This window comes from Dipteris shenzhenensis, chromosome 30, assembly GCF_047967505.1.
Source record: "Dipteris shenzhenensis isolate YYH24624 ecotype China chromosome 30, Dip_SZ_1.0, whole genome shotgun sequence".
Lineage (NCBI taxonomy): Eukaryota > Viridiplantae > Streptophyta > Polypodiopsida > Gleicheniales > Dipteridaceae > Dipteris > Dipteris shenzhenensis.
In genome coordinates this window covers 39,669,418-39,693,103 of record NC_141625.1, presented here as the reverse complement: position 1 = coordinate 39,693,103, position 23,686 = coordinate 39,669,418, and the positions used below count along the sequence as shown (strand labels likewise).

The window sequence follows — 23,686 nt, the reverse complement described above, 5'->3', positions numbered from 1 at the left end:
TCCAAATGCATTCAACTCCAGAGAGCCTTACAACATTATACATGGGAAAAGAATCACCTTCCAACCAATGAATGCAGAAGAGCAGTTTTTCCAGCTCTTGACGGTCCAAAAACAAAACACTGTAGTACTGAGCGTTGTGACCGCTGCCGTTTACGATCTAATCGCCGCCGGCGGGTGATTTGAAAAGCAGAAGCAGGATCCCCAGGGAATCCCAGGTAAATCAGATGGGCAAGACTCTTGACTGAATCCAGCAACGTCAAAAGAGCCATCTGCCAACCAAAAAACAAAAAACAATGATTCTGAACTTGTATAATGCAGCATTGTCAAGCAACAGGACAAGAAAGAAACTTCCATCCAGAACCACAACAAACTGCTAAAACCTTAGAAACACCAAAATTTCTGCCTTTTCCAGATAAAAGCTAGAATCCGGCTATGAAGACATCGTGTATGTCCAGAATGCTGTAACGTAAACAAAGCCTTGAAAACGCTTACATCAACAACAATAAATTTAACATTCCAAACTCCATAAAACAAGAGAAGGGGAAAGGAAAAGGGAGGAACAGGGGCAAGGGGGGTGGGTTGTTTGATTTCACAAAAAAAACATTCACAAAGCTTTTTAGATAAGCAATATAAATACATATTGCATACCTACATCCTTTCAAATTCATATAATCATCAGCACCAAAATACAAGTATAACTTGAATGAATGGTACTTGCTCACAGGCCTGAACCAACAGCATCCCTAGGAATGTATAGTCCTGAGAACGATATAGATAGAATACATACACTATATATAAACAAGAAGTGAAAGTACCAAAATCTTCAACATCAAGCACCCCAAAAAAGCAGTGACCAATAAAACATACCTCCCACCCCTCATCTTCAATCCACGTAGACAAAGGAAATGCTTCCAAGCATAAAAGGCGAAATATTCCAATAAACGAACCTGGGATAAAAATCCATTGAGAGTAAGAGCACCCATAGCATTCCTTTCTGCACTATCTACATATTCATTATCCTCCCAGGGGCTGCAAAATCATGAAATAGGCCACCATCAATAAAAGCAATTACTACAATTTGCAATCCAATCACAGTATCTATGTTCATTAAAAGCACTTGATGTCGCAGCCTGAGCAAATGTACAAAAATCATTCACTACCCTCCTAAGACTTCATTCCACTGATTTTCGCACTCCTGATATTACAGACGCATTTCATTCTCCTCATGATAAATTTGTGAAGATTCACAAGCTTTAAGAACACTCCCCCCCTCCATCCAAATGCTGCATAGTTGTCAAAAAGCTGCCTCTAGCGCACCCTCGTGTGCGCTCTCTGAACACCTCTCTGAGTCCTTCCCCTGCATGTGATTCCCAAGCACCACTCCTAGGGCCAGTATTCCGTCCCCATACTTTCACCCTCCCCCCAACACCCATCCTTTCCATACACAAAGCAGAGTCCACCGAGATTCCTTTTCCATACACAAAGGACAGTCTACCAAGATTAGCAAACATTATAGGTGCACCAACCGCGGCTAGTATGATGGTTATTAGAAACTGATATGGTGGGTCCTCCCTCCCAGGTCAAAACCATATGTGCAAGTTTCCCCGCATGTGGCTCATGTGTGATGACTTCTAAAGATTTATGAGGACTACCAGGCCTGACCCTTATTACAAAATACAATTACAGAACAACCACCAAATTTGTTATAACCCGTAATGACCAATGTCTTTTCTTCCTTGCTTGACAAGAAAACAACAGATTCAGCTTCCTTCGCTTCCAGCAACGGAAAACCTATCTGCTTGCTCAAAATTACATTCAAATGTCAAAACCATTCCACTTCTCCGCAAAGAAAGTAAAATTCATTCTTTGAGCAGCAATATCAGCAATCATGGTGCCTTTGCAATAGGCAGCATTAGTTTGCCAAATCCCACGCATGCTGCCTTTCAGATCCAGCTCTAGCAGCTCACGGTCCCTTGACAATAGACAGCATTCTTTTGGAAAATCCCAAGCATGCTGCATTCCAGATCCAGCTCTAAGGATGGATACAAACAAGACTTACTCTCAACAGGGGGCACATAATCAATGTGTCCCTGTTGAATGAAGGCATCTTCCAACTACAAGATTTGTGCAAGTGCCTCTGCAGTTCCTAGTACGTGGACAGTCTGAGCACACAATAGGCTAGGTTTCCTGTACACTGGGGGCACGACCTTCCCAAATACCTACAAATCTGTTCTTCCTCACATCACCAAAGCTCTAATAGAACATAGCCCGTCTAGAGGCATATTGGCATCCTCTTTCGGACTGATTTCAATGTTATAATCAGGGGTGTAAAAGTTTTAGTACATAAATTTTACTGCACATGGCCACGCCGTATTTTCCATAAAATGGATAACATGAATTTCCTAGAGTACAATCAGTTTTACCCTGACCACCTGCAAAGCTCGAACAATCATATGAGACGCAATACAAATCTCCTCGGAGCCATGAAAAAAGAGGGAGAGGCAGTAGGTGTAAACATATGGCAAGATATAGACAACGGATATGGCAAGATATAGACAACGGCAAGGCATTAGGCCATTTTCCTACTAGTAATTGGCTCTTAAATAAAACAAGAAGCCTCAGACACAATAAGAACCTGCCCCACACACACACACACAAAGGATATGAGGAAGACGAAGAAAGAAATAAAGAAAGAAAGATGTATTAACATCTTCGAGAAGCCTTGCGGGCCTATGAGAGAAGGTACATTCAGAAAAAGTAACTCATACAAACCACCCTGGGCTGAGCAAAGCACTCACTAGGGCCATAATGGACTATACTACGAAACTCGAAAATTTAAGACTAGTATTCAAAACACAAAATATCAAGCATCCTGAGATGACAATAAATGTAGACCTAATGTCATCTACGATCATGGTGCCAAGGCAACTCTCCAATGGCAAGCGAAGATATACTGTATTTCTCTCTCTTGGTCCGTCTCTCGATACAAAGAGGGGTGTGTTCTCCATGATCTCTATATCTAGTGAGCCGTATTGAGCCTGACACCTCGGCTATGGTCATCTCCTCTGAGTAGAACTGGGATGGGCTGGACCTTCACCTCGGCATCATGAGTGGTCTCTACCTCTCTAGCTCCACATCTCCACGTTGCCTCTTCCAAGTTCCCACTAATCCACTCTACCCTCGTATAAGCTAGCTCCTCCTCCTCCATTTCACTGTGTCCTGGAGATGAGTCAAATGCATAGAAATATGTGACATGTTACTATGCTCAATATGTCTTTGTGTCCTATGACACTATCACCAACTGCTATCTGATATGTCTTTGTAGGGCTCTCTATATCACCGCATCTCAATCAAGCAAAGATCAATGCAGACCTCGTCATGAAAAGTGGATCAACCGAGTGAATGACCCAAAGCCGCACCCCTCTTGATAGAGACAATGGTATCATCCAAGGATCTCATAATATAATGGGCAAGTACATAGGAAATGCTCCTCTATCTCCACCCCCTCCAGTGTGTATAACCTGCAGATCAACAACTCTCTAGATTTGCCTACAACTCTCCCTACCTCAACCCTCAGCTTATGCGACGAGACCCACATCTATCCAATGGCAATCCTTAGCACACATGAGACTCGTCTATCCTATGGGTACTGGGGTTTGATAATCACACCATCCTCTTGTTAGAAATGACCCAACAGAGGGTACACGCAGCGGAAATAATGCCCAGGAGCTCACACAGTGTGCGGTGTGGGTGTGGAATCACAAACTTCTTTACTTATGTGCATTCAATAGGTGTGCAGACTCATCAATAGACAATGAACCAAACTAGATAGAGAAACCACCAAATAATATATTTCCGTCCACAACTATGGACACAATACAAGAGAGACAGATCCAGAGTCCCACCAATGGTGTGGTCCTCTGATCTTACCACAAAAGTCCTTCTCCTATCTGCTGGCTATCTCTAGACTAGAGTCCGCGTGCTCCACCTCGAGCGTGAGTAGACTTTCCGTCTAGAAAGATCTTCTCCACCTTGCTGTCTGGAAACCAGTCTAGGTGGGCAGCTTCCTGTTAGCTAAGTCTGCAGCACAAGGTACTTCTTTCTCCTCCTGACTGTAGGCCCAAAGATAGCCCTGCTGCTGCTCCTTCTGCTGGTGGAATTGCTGCTCCAGATGATGATCAAATGAGGCCTGAATAGCCTCCTTATATAGGCCCCAAGGGGGGGCTGATAAAAACCGACCAGCCTGTTACAGACTGGCCGACCAGACTGGCCGACCAGTCTGTAGCTGGTCCAGCCCTATAAGGCACACAGGCCAGGGTTTTCTGGCCCAAACTTCCAGGGCCTTTGGCCCTCCTTTCAAGGCAAATATGCAGCCTATAAAAGGCCTGCCACCTGCCCACTGATAGTCACATTCCTTGCTGCAGATCTGGGCCTGCACTCCCTGCCATGTCTGTGCATCTGCCAGGCCCTCTTCCCAGCCACGTGTACTGCGCCATACGGGTTCCTTGTGCTGGCTACTGCTTCGCCTGTTGCTACTGCAGATCCATCCTAGCTCTAGGTACCCACCATCTCTATGATTCTTGCCCACATGGCATCCAATCAGATGCCCATGTGACAGACACTCAAACCCTAGGTTCACCCCCCCCATGCTCTCCTCATATGGGGGCTTACAGATGGGGAGGTGACCTTTCCAACACCCCCTCTCACCGACACATCCCAGCCCAATGCCAACACGTCGATGAAGATGCTCCAATAACTCCCTGGTCGTAGTCCTCTGGAAACCTTTGGTGTCGAAATCTTTTCCTAGCTTTTCATCCAGTGGCTCCTGCTCTACCTGGTCCGGTTCTGCTTCCGCACACCATCCTGGTACACAGGTCCATCTCTGGTAGCACCTCCTGGTACCACCTCCTTCAGTCACATTCCCGCCTCTGAACTCGAGCAATCCAGCCGTCACGATCTTCCAATCGTCCCCCTCATAATGAGTGAACAACCTAGAGTCTTCCAGGCACCATGCTCTGAAGGTCTGTTTCAACCCGTCCTTCCTTTGGCAAGGTCTGTAACCAATGAATATTTCCAGATAACCTGGATCATGAACTCGCGCCGAGTTCTCAAGCAGGTACTATTCTGGCTTCAGTACTCTTTGTCCACCACCTTCTAGCAATCTGCGTCCGAGATTTGAAGAAGCACCCATACTTCCCCTTCTGCCTTCGAAGAAGGCCAATTCCTTCCAATCTCTTATCACCTGAGACAAATGAAGAGCAGAATCTCTCCACAGCATGCTATAAAGGCGCAAATGCAGAATATCAAATACATACCAGACTGTTGTACTGCCTGAATGTTCGCTCTGAAAAGCAAACCCTGTACCTCAATGAGGCACCCGCCAAGATCCTATGTAATCCTGTATTGTCTCCTTCTGAAGTCCAGCATCCATCTGACCATGAGACCCTAGGGCCTTCCATGGAATCCACCCTCGTGTCAGTGTCAACAGCTACACACCTGGAAGTTACCAAGCACTCCATACTATCCTTCACCTTCACAAAGGCATCTGACTCCTCGTTGACCCAACTCTCTATGTCAGACATCCTTACTATGATTTCGGGATCAACATACCTGACCTCGGTAACACTCAGTGATGTCACCAGGAACAATTCTTCGATTACCACATTAGCTTTGGCCTTTCCCTCTGAATCTGGGTCAGACTCCTGTTTGTTTTTCAGATCCACCTTTTTCTTTCTGCAGTCCTTTGCAAAATGTCCGGGCATATCACAATAGAAACACTTCTTCTTGTGCTTCCTCTTCGAAGTCCCCTCATCGTCAGAATCATCTTTATTGGACTTGCCACTGTTAGGCTTGCCCTTTCCCTTACCTGCGGAATCCTTCACCAGCATCGCCTTGTCGTCTTTATCCTCGTTGTAGAGCTTCTCCCGAGCTTCCTCCTGTAGCAGTAAGGGACACAACTCCTCAAATGTCAGAGGTTTGGTCCTCTGTCCTGCTGTCACAGCTGTAACAAAGCTCTTGAAACTCCGGGGCAATCTCCTCAGTACCATCAAGGCTAGATGACATGAGTCCGTCTTCTGACCAATTGCTGCCAACTGATCCCACACCACCTTGACCTTCGTCAAATGGCTATGTACCGTATCGCCTTCTTCCATATCAAGATTGTAGAGTTGATGCTGAAGAAGCACGATCCAGGAGGTATTATCTGTCTCATACAGATCCTTCAGGGTGGCCCACGCCTCTACTGACATCTCGGCCAGCTGGATATGCGGAAGAACAGAGTCCGCCGTAGTCCCTATGATTATTGCCAGGGCATGGGCATCTCTTTCTTCCCAAGCTTCAAGCTCCTCTCTGTCTACTGCCATGAGTACCTTCCCTTTACTGTCCACCATGTCTTCCGGCTTCGACTCCTCTCCCGTGGTCAGCTTCCACAACTTCCGAGCCACTAAATGACTCCGGATCTTCACTTTCCAGATCGGGTAATTAGTCCCGTCCAGGTTGCCAGACTCTCCAAAGTTAGGGATAGTGAAAGAGAGAAAACTGGAGGAGGAGGAAGGAATAGCAGGGGCTGAAGAGGCTGTCAACATCTCTGCTATATATACCACACAGCAAAGTCAACCAAACTCAAATGCAGTAACCCAGAACTCTGAACGCACCTGACTGAACCTGAGTCACCCTCCTTCTCGCAAGGGCACAATCCTCCAGTCGTGGAAGTCGATTCCCAAGAGCTTCTGAATCAGGGTCGTCCTTCAGCAAGGTCCCTGCCTTCAGGCTCCCACACCTGTGAGCCTCCTACTTGGGCTCTGATACCAAGTTAGAAATGACCCAACAGAGGGTACACGCAGCGGAAATAATGCCCAGGAGCTCACACAGTGTGCGGTGTGGGTGTGGAATCACAAACTTCTTTACTTATGTGCATTCAATAGGTGTGCAGACTCATCAATAGACAATGAACCAAACTAGATAGAGAAACCACCAAATAATATATTTCCGTCCACAACTATGGACACAATACAAGAGAGACAGATCCAGAGTCCCACCAATGGTGTGGTCCTCTGATCTTACCACAAAAGTCCTTCTCCTATCTGCTGGCTATCTCTAGACTAGAGTCCGCGTGCTCCACCTCGAGCGTGAGTAGACTTTCCGTCTAGAAAGATCTTCTCCACCTTGCTGTCTGGAAACCAGTCTAGGTGGGCAGCTTCCTGTTAGCTAAGTCTGCAGCACAAGGTACTTCTTTCTCCTCCTGACTGTAGGCCCAAAGATAGCCCTGCTGCTGCTCCTTCTGCTGGTGGAATTGCTGCTCCAGATGATGATCAAATGAGGCCTGAATAGCCTCCTTATATAGGCCCCAAGGGGGGGCTGATAAAAACCGACCAACCTGTTACAGACTGGCCGACCAGTCTGTAGCTGGTCCAGCCCTATAAGGCACACAAGCCACGGTTTTCTGGCCCAAACTTCCAGGGCCTTTGGCCCTCCTTTCAAGGCAAATATGCAGCCTATAAAAGGCCTGCCACCTGCCCACTGATAGTCACATTCCTTGCTGCAGATCTGGGCCTGCACTCCCTGCCATGTCTGTGCCTCTGCCAGGCCCTCTTCCCAGCCACGTGTACTGCGCCATACGGGTTCCTTGTGCTGGCTATTGCTTCGCCTGTTGCTACTGCAGATCCATCCTAGCTCCAAGTACCCACCATCTCTATGATTCTTGCCCACATGGCATCCAATCAGATGCCCATGTGACAGACACTCAAACCCTAGGTTCACCCCCCCCATGCTCTCCTCATATGGGGGCTTACAGATGGGAAGGTGACCTTTCCAACACCTCTGATACTCTCCAAAAGTGATCACAATGAACTTGATCTTGGTGGGGAACTCCCGGTCTTTTCCAAAGTCCGTGATGTATAGAGTTAGAGTAGATCTAGCCGTATGATACAGTTAATGTCATATTGTGGAAGCCCACGGGATGGAGGAGGAGGAGAGTCAATCCATCTGAATACCTTGCCTAGCAAATCATCTGGAAATGCGTGCATACTAGGTCATGCTAACCTCTTCTGGACTAGTCCTATGGATGACTCTAGTGCCAACTTTGGTAGTCTTCAACTATGCAAAGCCCAAACCTTATGACAATATATCATCATCTGAAAGATAGCATCACTCTAGACTGGTGTCTTGGCAAACTTTGCCTATAGTATCTAATGAGACATAGAGAACATATAGCCTCTCGAATCTCCACCAACCGAAGATCAAGAGATCATTCTCCCAAATTGGTGCTGCATATATGACTGTTAGCCTCACTAGTCTATCAAACAACCATCTCTTTGTCGCGAGTGGTCCTAAAAGTGTGTCTAAAAGCATTGTCACTCTAGCTGTTCCAGAGCGCCCTTCTCTCGTGTAAGCTATGGCTTTGGCTGCATGAATCATATACCTAGATGAGTCTAGGAACATGCCCAAACTCATCCTCTAAAAGCACAAAATAGTGCAATTTCCATCTCATGATAGTCACTCATAAGGTTAAAAATCATAAACTCCATCATGCATAGCAAGGACTAGCTACTATGGCATCCCCACTAACGTCATCCACGCCCAACAGTGGGTGTAGACCATAGTATAAACATATGCTCTCAGACATACAAATCTACACATCCACACATACTTGAGCATCCATTTGTAAAAAAGTATTCATACTGAGTTTATGTCGGCACTCCGAAGATGAAGGGTAGACTTAGCACTAAAGGAGAAGGCGAATCAAAAGGTAGTCCAAAATCTCTTCATTCAAGCTACAACTGCTCATGAAGAATAAACAATTTCATTTTAGTCTCTCCCACACGCATCTAAATCTAGCTCATAGGGCAACGCACCACTTAAGATAAAAAGAATTATCACAAAACCAACAAGCCGCAACATGGACGAGAACTTCACAAGGTGAAATTTGCACATCCGCTAATATGGCAGAAGCACACACCTAGATGAGTCTAGGAACATGCCCAAACTCATCCTCTAAAAACACAAAATAGTGCAATTTCTGTGAGAATGGGAGAGAGAGAGAAGATGAGAGAACAAGAGCAGGAGCGTAAGAGCTGAAAGCTCAGTTGCAAATAGATGAGTATGATACAACTGAATAGAGTGATGGGTTTTGTCTAAGTGACAAAACCTTATCACTTCACTAACCATAGTTAGTGAACTAACTGTGGTTCGAAAAAAAAACCTCTAAGTGAGGGAAAAGTGCCCATAACCTACTTATTATATTACATTGGTCACTAGTAAATTATAGCAATAATTCTAACACCCCCCTGCAGTGCCAATGTCATGTACAAGGAAAAGATCAATCACCAAAAGGAGATAAGTTCAAGGCACTGTGAAATGCCTCAAACTTTTCACGTGGAAGTGCTTTGGTGAAAATGTCTGCAACATTGTCATGTGTTGACACATAGATCATGCTGATCTCTCCTGCATGCAACTTCTCTCTGACGTAGTGATAGTGAACCTCAATGTGCTTCGTGCGACATGAAACACAGAATTCTTTGCCACTGCAATAGCACTCTGACTATCAGTGAGAATTGGAGGACCCTCCAATGAAAGATGAAGATCAGCAAATAAACGACGCAGCCAAACACATTCAACTGTCGCTGTGAAAGCTGCCCTGTAATCAGCTTCACATGAAGAGGTAGCCACTGTAGATTGTTTCTTGCTCAACCAAGAAATACAAGCTTTCCCCAGAAAGAAACAATTGCCACTTGTGGACTGCCTAGTGTCATAATCTCCAGCCCAATCTGAGTCACTGTAGGCATGCATCTGCAAGTCACCCCCCTGGGAAACATCAAGCCAAAAGACTTGGTACCTTGCAAATAACGGAAGATGTGTTTTACAGCCTGCCAATGCATAGTCTTTACGCTGTGCATATATATGCTCACCTGAGAAACTGCAAACTGAATGTCAGGTCGTGTATTGTAGAGATAAATGAGGCATCCAACAGCCTGACTGTAGAGTGTGACATCACCTGCTTCATGCATTGTAAGCTTCAGCCCCGGCTCCATGGAGGTAGCTATGGGCTTACAATCCTGCATGTTGAATCTGTCCAAGAGTTTTTGCACATACTTGGATTGAGACATACCGATGCCACTTTGCTCTTGAGTGAACTAGATCCCCAAATAAAAGTGTAGCAGCCCCAAATCTGACATGTCAAAAGTGGTCTGCAATTCAGCTTTAAAATCTGCAATATCATCTTCATTTGACCCTGTGAGCAGTAAGTCATCTACATAAAGAATGATGACTAAAATATCCCCCCCATCCTTCTTGATGTAGAGGGTGCTTTCAGTTGGACTGTTGTGCAGCCCCTTGCTGCTCAGAAAGGCATGAATCTTTGCATACCATGCACGTGGGGCTTGTTTCAGCCCATACAAAGCTTTATTCAGCTTGCATACCTGAAGTGCATTTCCTGAGATTTCAAAGCCTGAAGGTTGTTTGACATAAACCTCTTCCAACAAGTATCCATTAAGGAAGGCTGTTTTTATGTCCAACTGATGAACATTCCACTGAAAATTTGCAGCCATTGCTATGACTGACCGGATGGTTGTCATTCTGGATGTAGGAGCAAAAGTCTCCTCATAGTCTATGCCCTTTTTCTGAGCATATCCTTTTGCGACCAGCCTTGCCTTGTACATGTCAATGGTGCCATCGGGCTTTCTTTTAACTTTGAAAACCCACCGTGTACCTATGGCATGTTTACCTGGTGGCAAATCGACAACTTCCCATGTCTGATTTTTCTCAATGGACTGCAGCTCATCGTGCATGGCATTCATCCAATGCACATTATCCTGTGCCTCTTCAAATGTCTCAGGTTCCTCCTCATCAAGAAGAGGACCTGCATAAGCTGATTCAACTGAAAGAGCACCTCCCCCATGCCTTACTGCACTTCGAATTCTGCCAGGTAATGGAGCATCAATTTTACTCTCCCTGAGAGCCTGTAACAGCCAATTTGGGACTGTTTTTGCTGCATGTTTGTCTACAATTTCTTGCTGAACAACCTCTTCCACGGCTTGTGGAGGTGGTATGACATCCTGTGGCTAAATCGGAGCATGTGGAGGTATCTGAATATTCTGATTTTCATCAAATATATCAGCAGGGGAACCCAAGGCAATGGGTAGTAACCCCTCAAAGACATCACCGAAAGAAGAAGGCATATCAAATTCAGCTTGAGTGTGAGCTGAATTTTCTGAAAATATTACATCTCTACTGACAATGATCTTGCATGTCACAGGATTGTAGAGACGGTACCCCTTGCTTTCTGCACTGTACCCAACAAAAATGCATTTGATTGCCTTATCAGACAACTTATGCCGAAACTCAACAGGCACATGAGCATAAGCAAGGCATCCAAAGACATGGAAATGATCCACAGAAGGCTTTCTCCCTTGCCAAACTTCATAGGGAGTCTTGGTCTTCAAAGCTTTTGTGGGTGCCCGATTTAAAACATAATTGGCACACATGAGACCTTCAAGCCAAAATTTGTGAGGCAATTTTTTGCTTTTCAGCATACATCTATCCATCTCCATAAGAGTACGATTTTTTCTCTCAGCTTTCCCATTTTGCTGAGGAGTTAGCCTCACTGTAAGCTGATATACAATGCCCTTGTCTTTCAAAAAAGCATCAAAATCTGCAGACAAGTACTCCCCTCCTCTATCTGTGCGTAGTGTCTGTATCTTGAGTCCGGATTCATTCTCAACCATGGTTGCAAAGTGTTTGAAGACCATAAACACTTCTGATTTGCGTTTCAATCCATAAACCCAAGTGTAGTTGGAGTAGTCATCTATAAAAGTGACAAAGTAAAGATGACCACCCAATGATGGAGTCCTCATGGGACCACAGACATCACTATGGATAAGCTGTAATTTTCGAACAACTTTAACTGATCCATCCTTCTTAAAAGGAGATCTGTGCATTTTACCAAGAATGGACCCTTCACAAGCATGTGGAGGAGGTGTTTCAAGAGGAGGCAATGCATCAACCATGACATGTTTTTGAAGCGTCATCAAGCTGCCGTAATGCATGTGTCCATATCTCGCGTGCCATAACTCCGCATTCTGCATAGCCGCAGTAGGAGTGGAAACTGCAAGAGCATGTGCTGGTCTTTTCTCATACATGTCAAGCTGAAAAAGACCACGCAACAGAGTGCCAGACAATCTCAAGGCATAGTCATGCTCTCTATCATGGACTGCACACTTGTCATCTTCAAAAATGACCTGAAATCCAGCTCTATTAAGAGTGGACACTGAAAGTAGATTTTTTGTGATACCAGGCACATACAAGACATCAGAAATTCTGAATGTTGAACCATCAATGGCTGTAAGTTCAACTTCTCCTGTACCACGGACTGAATAGGAGGAGTTGTTGGCACATGTGACCTTTTTACCAACAGGTGGTGGATGCAGAGATGTGAAGAGACACTTCCTAGAAGTGATATGCTTTGAGGCACCGCTGTCAAAATACCATGTATTATGTGTCTCATTGACACTGAAAGCTGATGCATCCTTGGAAGAATCATAACTGCATGTCAAAAAAGCATAAGTGTCATCATTACAAGTGGCTGTACTATCCCGAGCAGCCAACTAAGAGTCTGAAATGCAAGACAAGAAGGCATAGTCGTGCTCCACAAAGTTGGCTGTAGCTTGCTCATTGTCAGATGCATGAGGAGCTGAATCTGAGACAGCCATACCGGAGCTGTTTTTCTTTTCTTTTGCAAGCCTTTTCTTGCATTCTCCAATGTAGTGACCTAGCTTTTTGCAGTAATGACATATTCCCTTCTTCTTGGGCTTACCTACATCACCCTTAGCCTTTTGAGAAGGCTGTCCTGAACCACTGGAAGGCTGATTTGCTGAAGTCTTTGCCTGTCCCTTTACTTTAGGCTTGAATTTTGAGAGCATGGCATGTTCACCTGCTCGTGAAGCCATGTTTTTCTTAGTCTGCTCTTCCTGCACCAGAAGTCCTATCAACTCGTGAAAAGTGATAGGATTTGCACCCCCCCTCAAAGACAAGTTCAGCGAGGTATGAAAGCTGAGATAAGACTCAGGAAGAGAATTCAAAGTAGTGGTAATTGTCACCACAATGTAAATATCCTAAGTCAAAGGACAGTTGACCATTTATTTGATCATAATTAAAGAGTTTTATATGTGTTAATTACGGTCAAAGAGTTATTTTAATGGTCAAAGGATTGACTACGGTCAAAGATACTTGACTCTAGTCAAGTAAACCTGACTACGGTCAGAGAGTGTTGACTTCGGTCAACAAGACTTGGTATGCGCCAAGAGGGTTAACCCCGGTTAACCAAGATGTGCCAACTCCGGTTGGAGAGACTTGGCTATAATTAGGGCGCCTTGACCTTGGGTCGAAGCTCTTTAATTATAATCAAGAGTGTTGACTCCGGTCAACCAGAGAAAATATATATATATTTATTTATATATAAATATATATATTTGTTTAGATGTGCACATGTGTTCAGTGGGGACGCCCACCGTGACTAGGATTAGTCCACAGTGTGTTATTTGCATGCAAAGCGCTAACAATTAATGGGTACCATGGTGGTGCGCTTTAATTAATTGTTGCAGGTACTAGGAAGGATTATTTTTCCTAAGCGAAATGGGAGCCTGACAAGCACCTAGGAAGCGGTTCGTGTGACCGAGAGCTTTGAAGACTCCAGAATGGCCTTAAGTGGCTTGTAATAAGAGTTAGTCTAGATTGTAGACAAGTGGCATGTTGCCAATTTGAATGGGGTTTGAAGCCCTTGTAAAGAAGGATTTCTTTTCACGTATGAGAGATTTACGAGACAGCTTCATGCTGAACTTTTGTAACAGTTTTCTGAAAGTAATAAAGACCTTCGGGGGGGTCCAGCCCGACAAATTTGTCCTGGGCCCTAATGTATGATCAGAGAGAGGGAGTGAGGGAGAGCTGTGGACAGTTTGAATTCCGTCGTTGACGTGAAGCCTTAGTTGTTTTATTCCCCTCCAACTCGGTTTTATTGGTATCAGAGCGAAGGTTCATAACCTTCTCAGGTTGTGACGATTCAGCAAGAGAGAGAAGATCCAACGTTGACCCTGAAGAAAGGATGGCGTTGCCCAGAGAGGTGGTAGCTGGAAGGCTTGGGGCTTCAAATTGGACGGGGCAAGACCAGACATCGATGAACGGACTACAGGGAATGACCTCTGTACATCGAATTTTAAGCGAAGCATGAAGGTGTGGACACGCCTTCGCGTTGGGGGATTCCGAGTTTGTGATGAATGTGTACGCCTCTGTTGCGCCACTATTTGGGGTCCCGTGAATATCCGACGGACGGACAACGTGAGTTATTCCGCTGTCTAACAGAGCTGTCGACGAAGACCTTCAGCGCATATTCGTGAAGGCTTAGATCGATCAACAAGGCGCAGGCGCGACGCGCGATGATTCCTGCATAGCCAAGGTTTGAAACCTTTGGCTGAGCTGACGTGGCCAGGGTGCCACCTAGGCAGACACGTGGCATACACAGAGCTGACGTGGCAGGCACGCGTGGGTGCTGACGTGGCAGCATGTGCAGGCTGATGACGTGGCAGTACACGTGGCATCCAGCTCAGAACTGACGTGGCACTCTGACACGTGGCAGCCAGGCTGGCAGACCTGTGGTTAGTGTGACCTTATTCAAACTAACTGCAGTTAGCTGACCCTGGTTAGGGATTTGGTCAGAAGACAGCCTAACCAAACTGGACTGGTGCAGTTAACCAGTTTGCTTCAGTTAAGGGCCAAGTTACAATCATCTAACCAGACCAGAACAGGACTGATCTGGTTAATGTAACCAGTAGTTACCCATCTGGTTACAGTTCTTTCCAAAAAAAAAAAAAAAAAAAAGAGACAGTTGCAGAGACAGTTTTGGCTATCAATTTTCTCCTGCCTGTCAGACTTTTACTGTCAGAAAAGTAGCAGAAAACCAGAGAAAAGCAGAGAAAACAGAGATTTGCAGAAAAAGGAGTATGCATGCCTTTGAGCAGTAAAAAGAGGGAAAAACAGATGCTTTTTGAAGCCATCTGCAGCAGCCAGAAAAGGGCAACATAGTTGATGATGCTTTGGCAGTTGTGTGGGTACATGCCTTGAACTGACAGCCAGTACTGGCATAGATTGTGAATGCAAAACACCTCTTGTTGAGGTACCTTTTCTGTTGGAAAAGCAAAGGTAGTTACTTGCACAGTGTGAGAAAAATCTGCAGATCTCAGAATATGGATCAATCACCTATCCAGTGGGATTCTCAAGATAGGGATGTGCATCCAAGACAGAGGAATGTGCCACAAACTCAACAAGAATTTGAACAAATGGTACGCACTCGTATACAAGAGCTGGAAAATCTTAAAAGGGATCCCAGGGCTCAGCATTTGTTTCCAGCAGAGGCTATGCCTAATCCAGTATATGATGTGCCAATGCCAGAGGCACACTCTCGTGTACAGTCTGAGAGAGAGAGAGATCTCATAGATCTCATAGGAGACGGTCCCATAGTAAAAAGAGATCGAGGCGTCATCACCGATCTCCTAGTCCATCACCGTCTACCTCCAGTTCGACTTCTGTGTCTTCTTCTTCCTTATCAGATAAACCATCCAGGAAAAGAAGGAAACACGAGAAGTCTGGGAAGAGAAAGTCTTCCAAAGCGACCAGGGAATTTAAAGAGGGAGGAAAATCTGTTGAGTTTATGACCTACAATGGACAGTATGGTCATACAGACAAAGCATTGCAGTTTATCAGACAGTTTGATGCTGCATTCGGTACTGAGAAATTTTCAGAATCCTCTAAGTTAAGAATGGTCAGCCTACACTTAACAGCAACGGCTAGTGCATGGTGGAGTGCACTGACCACAGATGGGTCAGCCCCAAGAAAGTGGAAGGGCTTCAAGAAAGCCTTCTACCAGCAGTTCATGCCTAAACAGTTTAGAGACCATGTTCTTCAAGACTGGGACAGCTTGCACATGGATGCAGGAGATACAGTGGATGGGTACAACCAAAAGTTTTGGGATGCTTATTTGCAGGTTGCACCGTTCAAAAAGATCTCCAAAGGTACCCAGATGAGGAAGTACAGAGCAGGTCTCACTCCAAGAATTCAGGCAGTAGTGAATGCTTTGGGGGCAAAGAATATTCAAGATCTTATGCATTCAGCCTCAGTAGCGAGTCTTGTGCCGCTACAAGATCCATCTACAGTGCCATCCTTGCATGCAGGACGTGCTGATAAAAAGAAATCTGATTTTCAAAAATCAGAAAAGAAAGAGTCCCCTAAGGCTGAAAAGAAAGGGTTTCAGTCTCAGAAGCCGAGGGGTACTCAGTTCTCGAAGACCTATAAGGGCAAATCTCTATTTACCCCTGAACAGATAGCGGAATTCCGTAGAGATGGGAAATGCTTCAGGTGCGGTAAAGAGGGGCATGTGGCTGCCCAGTGCCCAGAAAAGCCTTCAACATCGAAGGGAAAAGAGGCAGAGAAGCCACGAGGACCGCAAAAGCCAATGGCGGGGGGAATTCCTGATATACTGGGTCATGCTTTGAACCCAGAAGAACGAGAATTGCTGCTATCATAGGGCAAAGTTAGAGACCAGCAAGCGCTGATTTTATTTGATCCAGGGGCTACTGATAATTTCATATCAGAGGATCTAGCCCTGAGGCTGGGAATAAAGACGGAAGAGCTAGGCAGGCCTTTGGATGCCGATCAAATGTTTTGTGGGAATCCTGTGCCAGTTACTACCTTGATAGGGAAGCTCCGTCTTCATATTCAGAGTTATGTGGATCAGGAAGACTTCTTCATTTCTCCACTGAAACATTATGATGTAGTTTTGGGGATGCCTTGGTTTCACCGCAAGGCAGTGAAGTTGACTCTTCCTGAAAGAGTGCTGGAATTTGTACATAGGAGGAAAAATCAGCGTGTAATTGCCAGGAATAAAGGGGACACTATCCCCATTGTATCTGATGTTTCATGCGGTAAAGCAATAAAGTCTGCAATTTCTGCGTACATGGTTTTTGTAAAAGAAAAAGAGAATGATATGCATGCTGAAATGAATGATGCAGACAAAGATAGGTTTCAGTTTTTGGTAAACTTTAAAGATTGCTTTTCTGATGTTTTACCAGGGGAGTTACCCCCAGAGAGACCAGAAGATCATCAGATAGAGTTAATGCCTGGTAGTGAGCCACCAAACAAACCCCCTTATAGAGTCAGTGCGACTCAGAGAGAGGAGATTATGGCTCAGGTACAGGACTTGCTGTCCAAAGGCTTGATTCAGCCCAGCTCGTCTCCTTTTTGTTCCCCTGTACTGTTAGTACAGAAGAAAGATGGTTCATTCCGTATGTGCGTCGATTATCGCGCACTGAACAAAATGACCATCAAGAATAGATTCCCTATTCCGCGTATTGATGATGTCTTGGATCAGCTAAATGGAGCTTCAGTTTTCAGCAGGATAGATTTGAAAAGTGGCTACCACCAAGTGAGGATACAGCCTCAGGATGTGCATAAGACAGCATTCCGCACAACATTCGGGTTGTATGAATACTTAGTGATGCCTTTTGGATTGACAAATGCTCCAGCCACATTCAATAGAATGATGGATCGCATCTTCCGGAAGTACAGGCATTTTACGGGTACCTTCTTTGATGATATCTTAGTTTTCTCTAAGACAGAGGAAGAGCACAGAGAACATCTTGCTATAGTGTTTCAAAGCCGAGGGGATGTCACCACAATGTAAATATCCTAAGTCAAAGGACAGTTGACCATTTATTTGATCATAATTAAAGAGTTTTATATGTGTTAATTACGGTCAAAGAGTTATTTTAATCGTCAAAGGATTGACTACGGTCAAAGATACTTGACTCTAGTCAAGTAAACCTGACTACGGTCAAAGAGTGTTGACTTCGGTCAACAAGACTTGGTATGCGCCAAGAGGGTTAACCCCGGTTAACCAAGATGTGCCAACTCCGGTTGGAGAGACTTGGCTATAATTAGGGCGCCTTGACCTTGGGTCGAAGCTCTTTAATTATAATCAAGAGTGTTGACTCCGGTCAACCAGAGAAAATATATATATATTTATTTATATATAAATATATATATTTGTTTAGATGTGCACATGTGTTCAGTGGGGACGCCCACCGTGACTAGGATTAGTCCACAGTGTGTTATTTGCATGCAAAGCGCTAACAATTAATGGGTACCATGGTGGTGCGCTTTAATTAATTGTTGCAGGTACTAGGAAGGATTATTTTTCCTAAGCGAAATGGGAGCCTGACAAGCACCTAGGAAGCGGTTCGTGTGACCGAGAGCTTTGAAGACTCCAGAATGGCCTTAAGTGGCTTGTAATAAGAGTTAGTCTAGATTGTAGACAAGTGGCATGTTGCCAATTTGAATGGGGTTTGAAGCCCTTGTAAAGAAGGATTTCTTTTCACGTATGAGAGATTTACGAGACAGCTTCATGCTGAACTTTTGTAGCAGTTTTCTGAAAGTAATAAAGACCTTCGGGGGGGTCCAGCCCGACAAATTTGTCCTGGGCCCTAATGTATGATCAGAGAGAGGGAGTGAGGGAGAGCTGTGGACAGTTTGAATTCCGTCGTTGACGTGAAGCCTTAGTTGTTTTATTCCCCTCCAACTCGGTTTTAGTAATCATCTCTGAATCAAGAATGATCTCATCAATATTCAGCAACTGCTCTCATAAATCCTGTAGCTTTGTGAGGTGCACTGACATGGAGTCACCCTCTTCCATATGTATATGAGACAATTCTTTTCAAAAAAGACACCCTGGCATCATTCCGAGCTGCATACATGCTCTCCAAAATATCCCATGCTGCCTTTGAGGTCTTACACGACCGGATATGCGGAGTGATGAATCTTTTCACTGAAAGAGAAATACACGACAAAGCTAAAGCATCACGTGAATCGTGAATCCCATCTCTTTTGCTCTGGAGTGGTAGGTATAACTGCACCAATAACTTGTGTTGCAGCTGTACCCTGTGCACGACCTCTGCCTCCTCCTTGTTGGGGAGGGGTATTAGGTGCCACATTTGCTGGCCGGAACTCATCCCCACTTACGTAGTCCCACAAATTACGAGAAATCAGAATATTGCGTACCAAAAAACTCCAAAGGGAGTAGTTGGTACCATCCAGCTTGTCCTCTTGTGAGAGACCACTGAAACCGAAATCATTCTGATTTTGCTGGGCCATGTCTGAGAAAGAAAATACAGCAAATGCAAATCTGAATTCCCTTGCTGGGAATGGAGTGCACAAATCCCAAAAAAACACAGCCAAACACTGGCTAAAAATGCAACTCAAATCTCTGTAATGTTTCTATCAGAAGTCTGCCAGAGCATTCAATCTCTCCCAAAACCTGCCAAGAGTGCTTCAAAACACTCACAGAAAGGCAGTGTGAACTGAAATCTGTCAAATTGCTCTCCCAACACAAAAGCCCCAATTTGTGGCTTGAAATTGCAACCAAAAAGGGGCAAATTTACTAAAAGCCCCAAATCTGCAATTTCTGAACAAAAGCCCCAAATTTGGAGTTGAAATTGAGCCAAATTTCACCCAAAAAGCTAATCTCCTGCAAAAGCCCCAATTTCTTGGCCAATCTTTGCAATTTGCTTGCAATGTGTGCCAGAAAATGGACAAAAGCCCCAAGCTTCAAATTGAAATTGAGCACAACTTGGGGCAGTTTGACAAAAGCCCCAAATTTAACAAAATGCCCAATTCACAGAATGTGCTCAAATCTGTCCAAAAATCTGCCTAGCCAAACAATGGCTCCCTGCAAAGAAATGTCTGCTGAAGAAGGCCCTGCAAAGAAAACGACTAGTGCAGAGCTGCAAATGTGCGGGTGCTTGTCCGTACAATGTATGAACAACCGTACGTACTGTACGGCAAGCAACGGCCAGCGATGTACAGAGGACTGATAGGCAATTGTACGGCTGTACGTTGACGCCTGTTGTACGGATGACGATTGAAGCTGGTACGGTATCTGCGACTGGATTGTACGGTCGTACGGAGATTGTACGTCACCACACGGATGGGATGTACGGACGAACTACACGTGTACGGTTGGCGACGATGTACGGCTGGCGACGCAAGTGCAATACACGCTATACGAAATCTGGTGCATGATCTGTACGACGAACCGTACAGTTGTACAGGCGACGAGCTAGTACAGCAACGATGGCGATGGGGCTGTACGAAAGGCAACGTAGGTACAGTACCAAACTGTACGGAATCAATCCGTACGAATTGTACGAACGGTGAACAGATGGAGCTTGCGAGCTGGAGCTAGAGGCAGAGAGCAAGGTCAACCTGCTCTGATACCAAATGTGAGAATGGGAGAGAGAGAGCAGATGAGAGAACAAGAGCAGGAGCGTAAGAGCTGAAAGCTTAGTTGCAAATAGATGAGTATGATACAACTGAATAGAGTGATGGGTTTTGTCTAAGTGACAAAACCTTATCACTTCACTAACCATAGTTAGTGAACTAACTGTGGTTAGGGGGAAAAACCTCTAAGTGAGGGAAAAGTGCCCCTAACCTACTTATTACATTACATTGGTCACTGCTAAATTATAGCAATAATTCTAACAATTTCAATCTCATGATAGTCACAAGAGGACAGCCCACCTCTTCTGGCATGTCAAGTGACGTGAGATCCACTGCACCTCGAGTGTCGTCGGATGAGATCCCATCTCTGAGCAATCCTCATCAATGGGGGACGGGCTACAAATCGAGTCATGGAAAATCATGTAGCAACATCATTGATGGTGTCTAAGCAATGGGTGAGGTCTACATCATCTCCAAGAGAGGTCAGTAGCTCATGATACAAGTGGCTCAAATAGATAGCATCAAGGGCATGGTCAAAGTGCATCTTGATACGGGTGGACGCTGATGAATCCCATTCTATAGCTAGCATGGTGCTCGAGATAGATATGAGTGATCAACACCGAGTAGAGGGCAAGAACAATAAAGTCTTGTACAAGTCGTGTACTCGCAATACAAAGGCTAGACAACCCATAAATTAGTCTATTATATTTGTCACCTCTCCATGTGGAAAACATGTGAGCCCTCTAGATAACGATCATCCCTGAAAACCGCTATATATGATCAAGTTGTGTAATGCTCTCATCTCCAGTACTGTCACCCGTATCTTGTTACGGTGGTGCATCCTCTGAGTGCCTCATCATCTCAAGCTCTACAAGGTTCATCTCTCTGAGGGAATCTAATCCAAAATCTAGTAGACCCACTTGTCTATTCCATGTACACGAGGATCTGTCCTCTACGTGGAAAACTCAATGATATTATCATATATTGTCTCATGTGATAATATCATATATCAAATATAAGCGGTCTCAAGTGCGATCTTAAAACAATAGAAATGTCCCCAGAACCTTGTATCCCAATCTCTCTTCTCGTCTCCTTCCTGTGAGCCGACTCCCAAGTGTTATCATGTCACCATGGGTAGTTCTCTCTTTGAAATCTCAGATGTCTCAATGTAGAAGACGGCATCTCTGTTAGTGTAGGTCTTTGAGAAAACCCCTAGGTCAGACCAGAGGGTGCCATTGAAGTTCCATACAGCCATATGCTCAAATCTGTTTTGCCTCCATTTTGTAGACCCAACATCGTCATGTGTTGTCCGTATTCCTCTCTTCTCTTTTCGCTCTCTCTCAAATAATCACTTTGCTATCTCTATAGGCAGCCCACTTCCCTTGTTGCCTAGCTACCATCACACGTACCATTTCCTTCCTCCAAGGCTCTTGCTACAGGAGTGTAAGATTATCATCGGTATATGTCCCAGTTCCCTTCAATGGTACCCTCATACTCATGAAAGTGAACATCTCTGTTACTGTCCAAACCACTTTACCATTGGCCTTGCCGATGCATCGGTCTTATCCACTCTCCAACCTGCCTTACAAGTAAGGCTAACACCCTTTTTGGTGAACAAAGCTATGGCATCTGCCATTGGGATAGCTCCTACTCCTAGGCCTCAAAGCATGACGTTTAAGGCCTTGTTGTTCGGTCTCTTATCCTCCTCTAGGGCGTCAGATATGAACTCCTTTTGGAGTGTTTTGTCTACGTGTGTTTTCTCATTCAATAGTATCACATACAATAGTATCACATTTGTGGCTTCAACCAAACCATCTTCTCAATCAAAACCAAACAAATTTTGTTAAGGTAAGCAAGAACATCAGACATAGCCATGGGTGTTGTTCCCTCAAGAGGGATAGAGCCCACAAACTCATGAAAGATGCGACGATATACCAGTTAATTGCAGGCCAACTCTAACGCATTCTTCAACAGCTACATCAATATGGAGCAGTAGCTAGGCAGTCTACAACGACAAGATGCATGTCCAACAGCCAATAATGGCTCGCAGGTAGTCGCGATAGATACTCGATACCTAGAGCTGGTGGCACAAAGTGACACGACCCCACATGATCTACCCTATCACTAATCCGGGATCTCAATTCCAATCCTACCAGAATCAAGCACAAGCAATCTCGATCCTCTTGACCACCCCCGAGCACATGGGCTACAGCTCGACTCCTCCATAGATCCACATCTTACCCAAGCGTCCCGTACCACTTGAGCCCATCCAAAAGACCCTCGATGTGCAACCTATGATCAGCCATGTAGATGGCCAGAGTTTCAGCCAAGGTCCAAGCCCCACCATCAGTTGAGGAGCGCTCAACTACATTGCCACAATAGCACTAGCTCTCCTCTATATAGAAGGAAACCTCGCTATAAATAGCATGACACTATGAATAGCCCCCTCAATATAAAGCGAGCACTATATATAAAGCAGCCTCTATATATAGCAATCCCGGCTAAAAATAGCCATCCCAACCCTTTGCTATCCCTTGACCCACATCAGCCTGCTATCTAACCCTAGGTACACCATGCACATGGCATACTTCCCTTCCTCTAAGAACTCACTCTTGAGTTCACAAGAAAGCTCGAAAACTCTCTTGAAGGGTAGTCAATGTCACCAACCAAACTCTAACTATCAAATTCATTCTGGTATCCTTTCCATGCGACTGCAATGAAAGTACCAAAGCCGGAAACTAATTCATGGAAAGTACCGAGAAATCTCTCAATCTAAACAAGGTTGCATAACCTCGAGTGTTCTTCTCGAGAAATCAAGTAATGAAAGTACCAAAGCCGAAAACTAATTCATCCAATAATAAAGACAATCTCTTAAGCAATTCATAAGAATTGGGGAACTTCAGAAACAAAAGTAATTCAGAGATTTAGTCGAGCCAAAAATAAGGGAGTGACGGCCAAAACTTAGAATCCTAGACACGCTCATCATTTCCCTATATACACGAGCCTTTTGCAATATACTGCTGGTATTGTGGGTTCTTGTAGTAGTGAAGAGCTGGCCAAAGTTCGTCCTTCAAGGAATCAATCTCATGAAGCAAATCTTGAGGTTTGCGAGGAATGCTCTTAGATGTAGCCTCGTCCTCCAGCTCAATAAAGGAATAATCCAACGATGGAGTCTGACTCCGATAATGGCCTTCCATAGGAATGACGAACAAGACGTAGGAAGCTACAATCTACGCTTTTCCAAAAAACATGCTGCCAAAACCAGCCTTGCTTTTTTAATTTCGTCAAGACCAAAAAAGCTCAAGCATTGCAAAAATCCATCGTCATCCTTTTAGCAACATGAAGCCAAGCTCCCATCGCACATCTTCATGCC

The 23,686-nt window shown here is 44.8% G+C and overlaps 1 protein-coding gene across 1 annotated transcript in view; it reads right to left on the bottom strand.

Annotated features, from left to right (window-relative positions):
• The window catches only part of MIRO1 (MIRO-related GTP-ase 1), a 68,651-nt gene that overhangs the window by 23,426 nt on the left and 21,539 nt on the right, over positions 1-23,686 (bottom strand). The window contains exons 9-10 of the mRNA XM_087401373.1: positions 948-1,029; positions 58-269 (exon numbers count right to left, since the gene is read on the bottom strand). Of these exons, the coding sequence (XP_087257499.1) occupies positions 58-269; positions 948-1,029 (294 nt within the window). The remainder of the gene's footprint in view (positions 1-57; positions 270-947; positions 1,030-23,686) is intronic.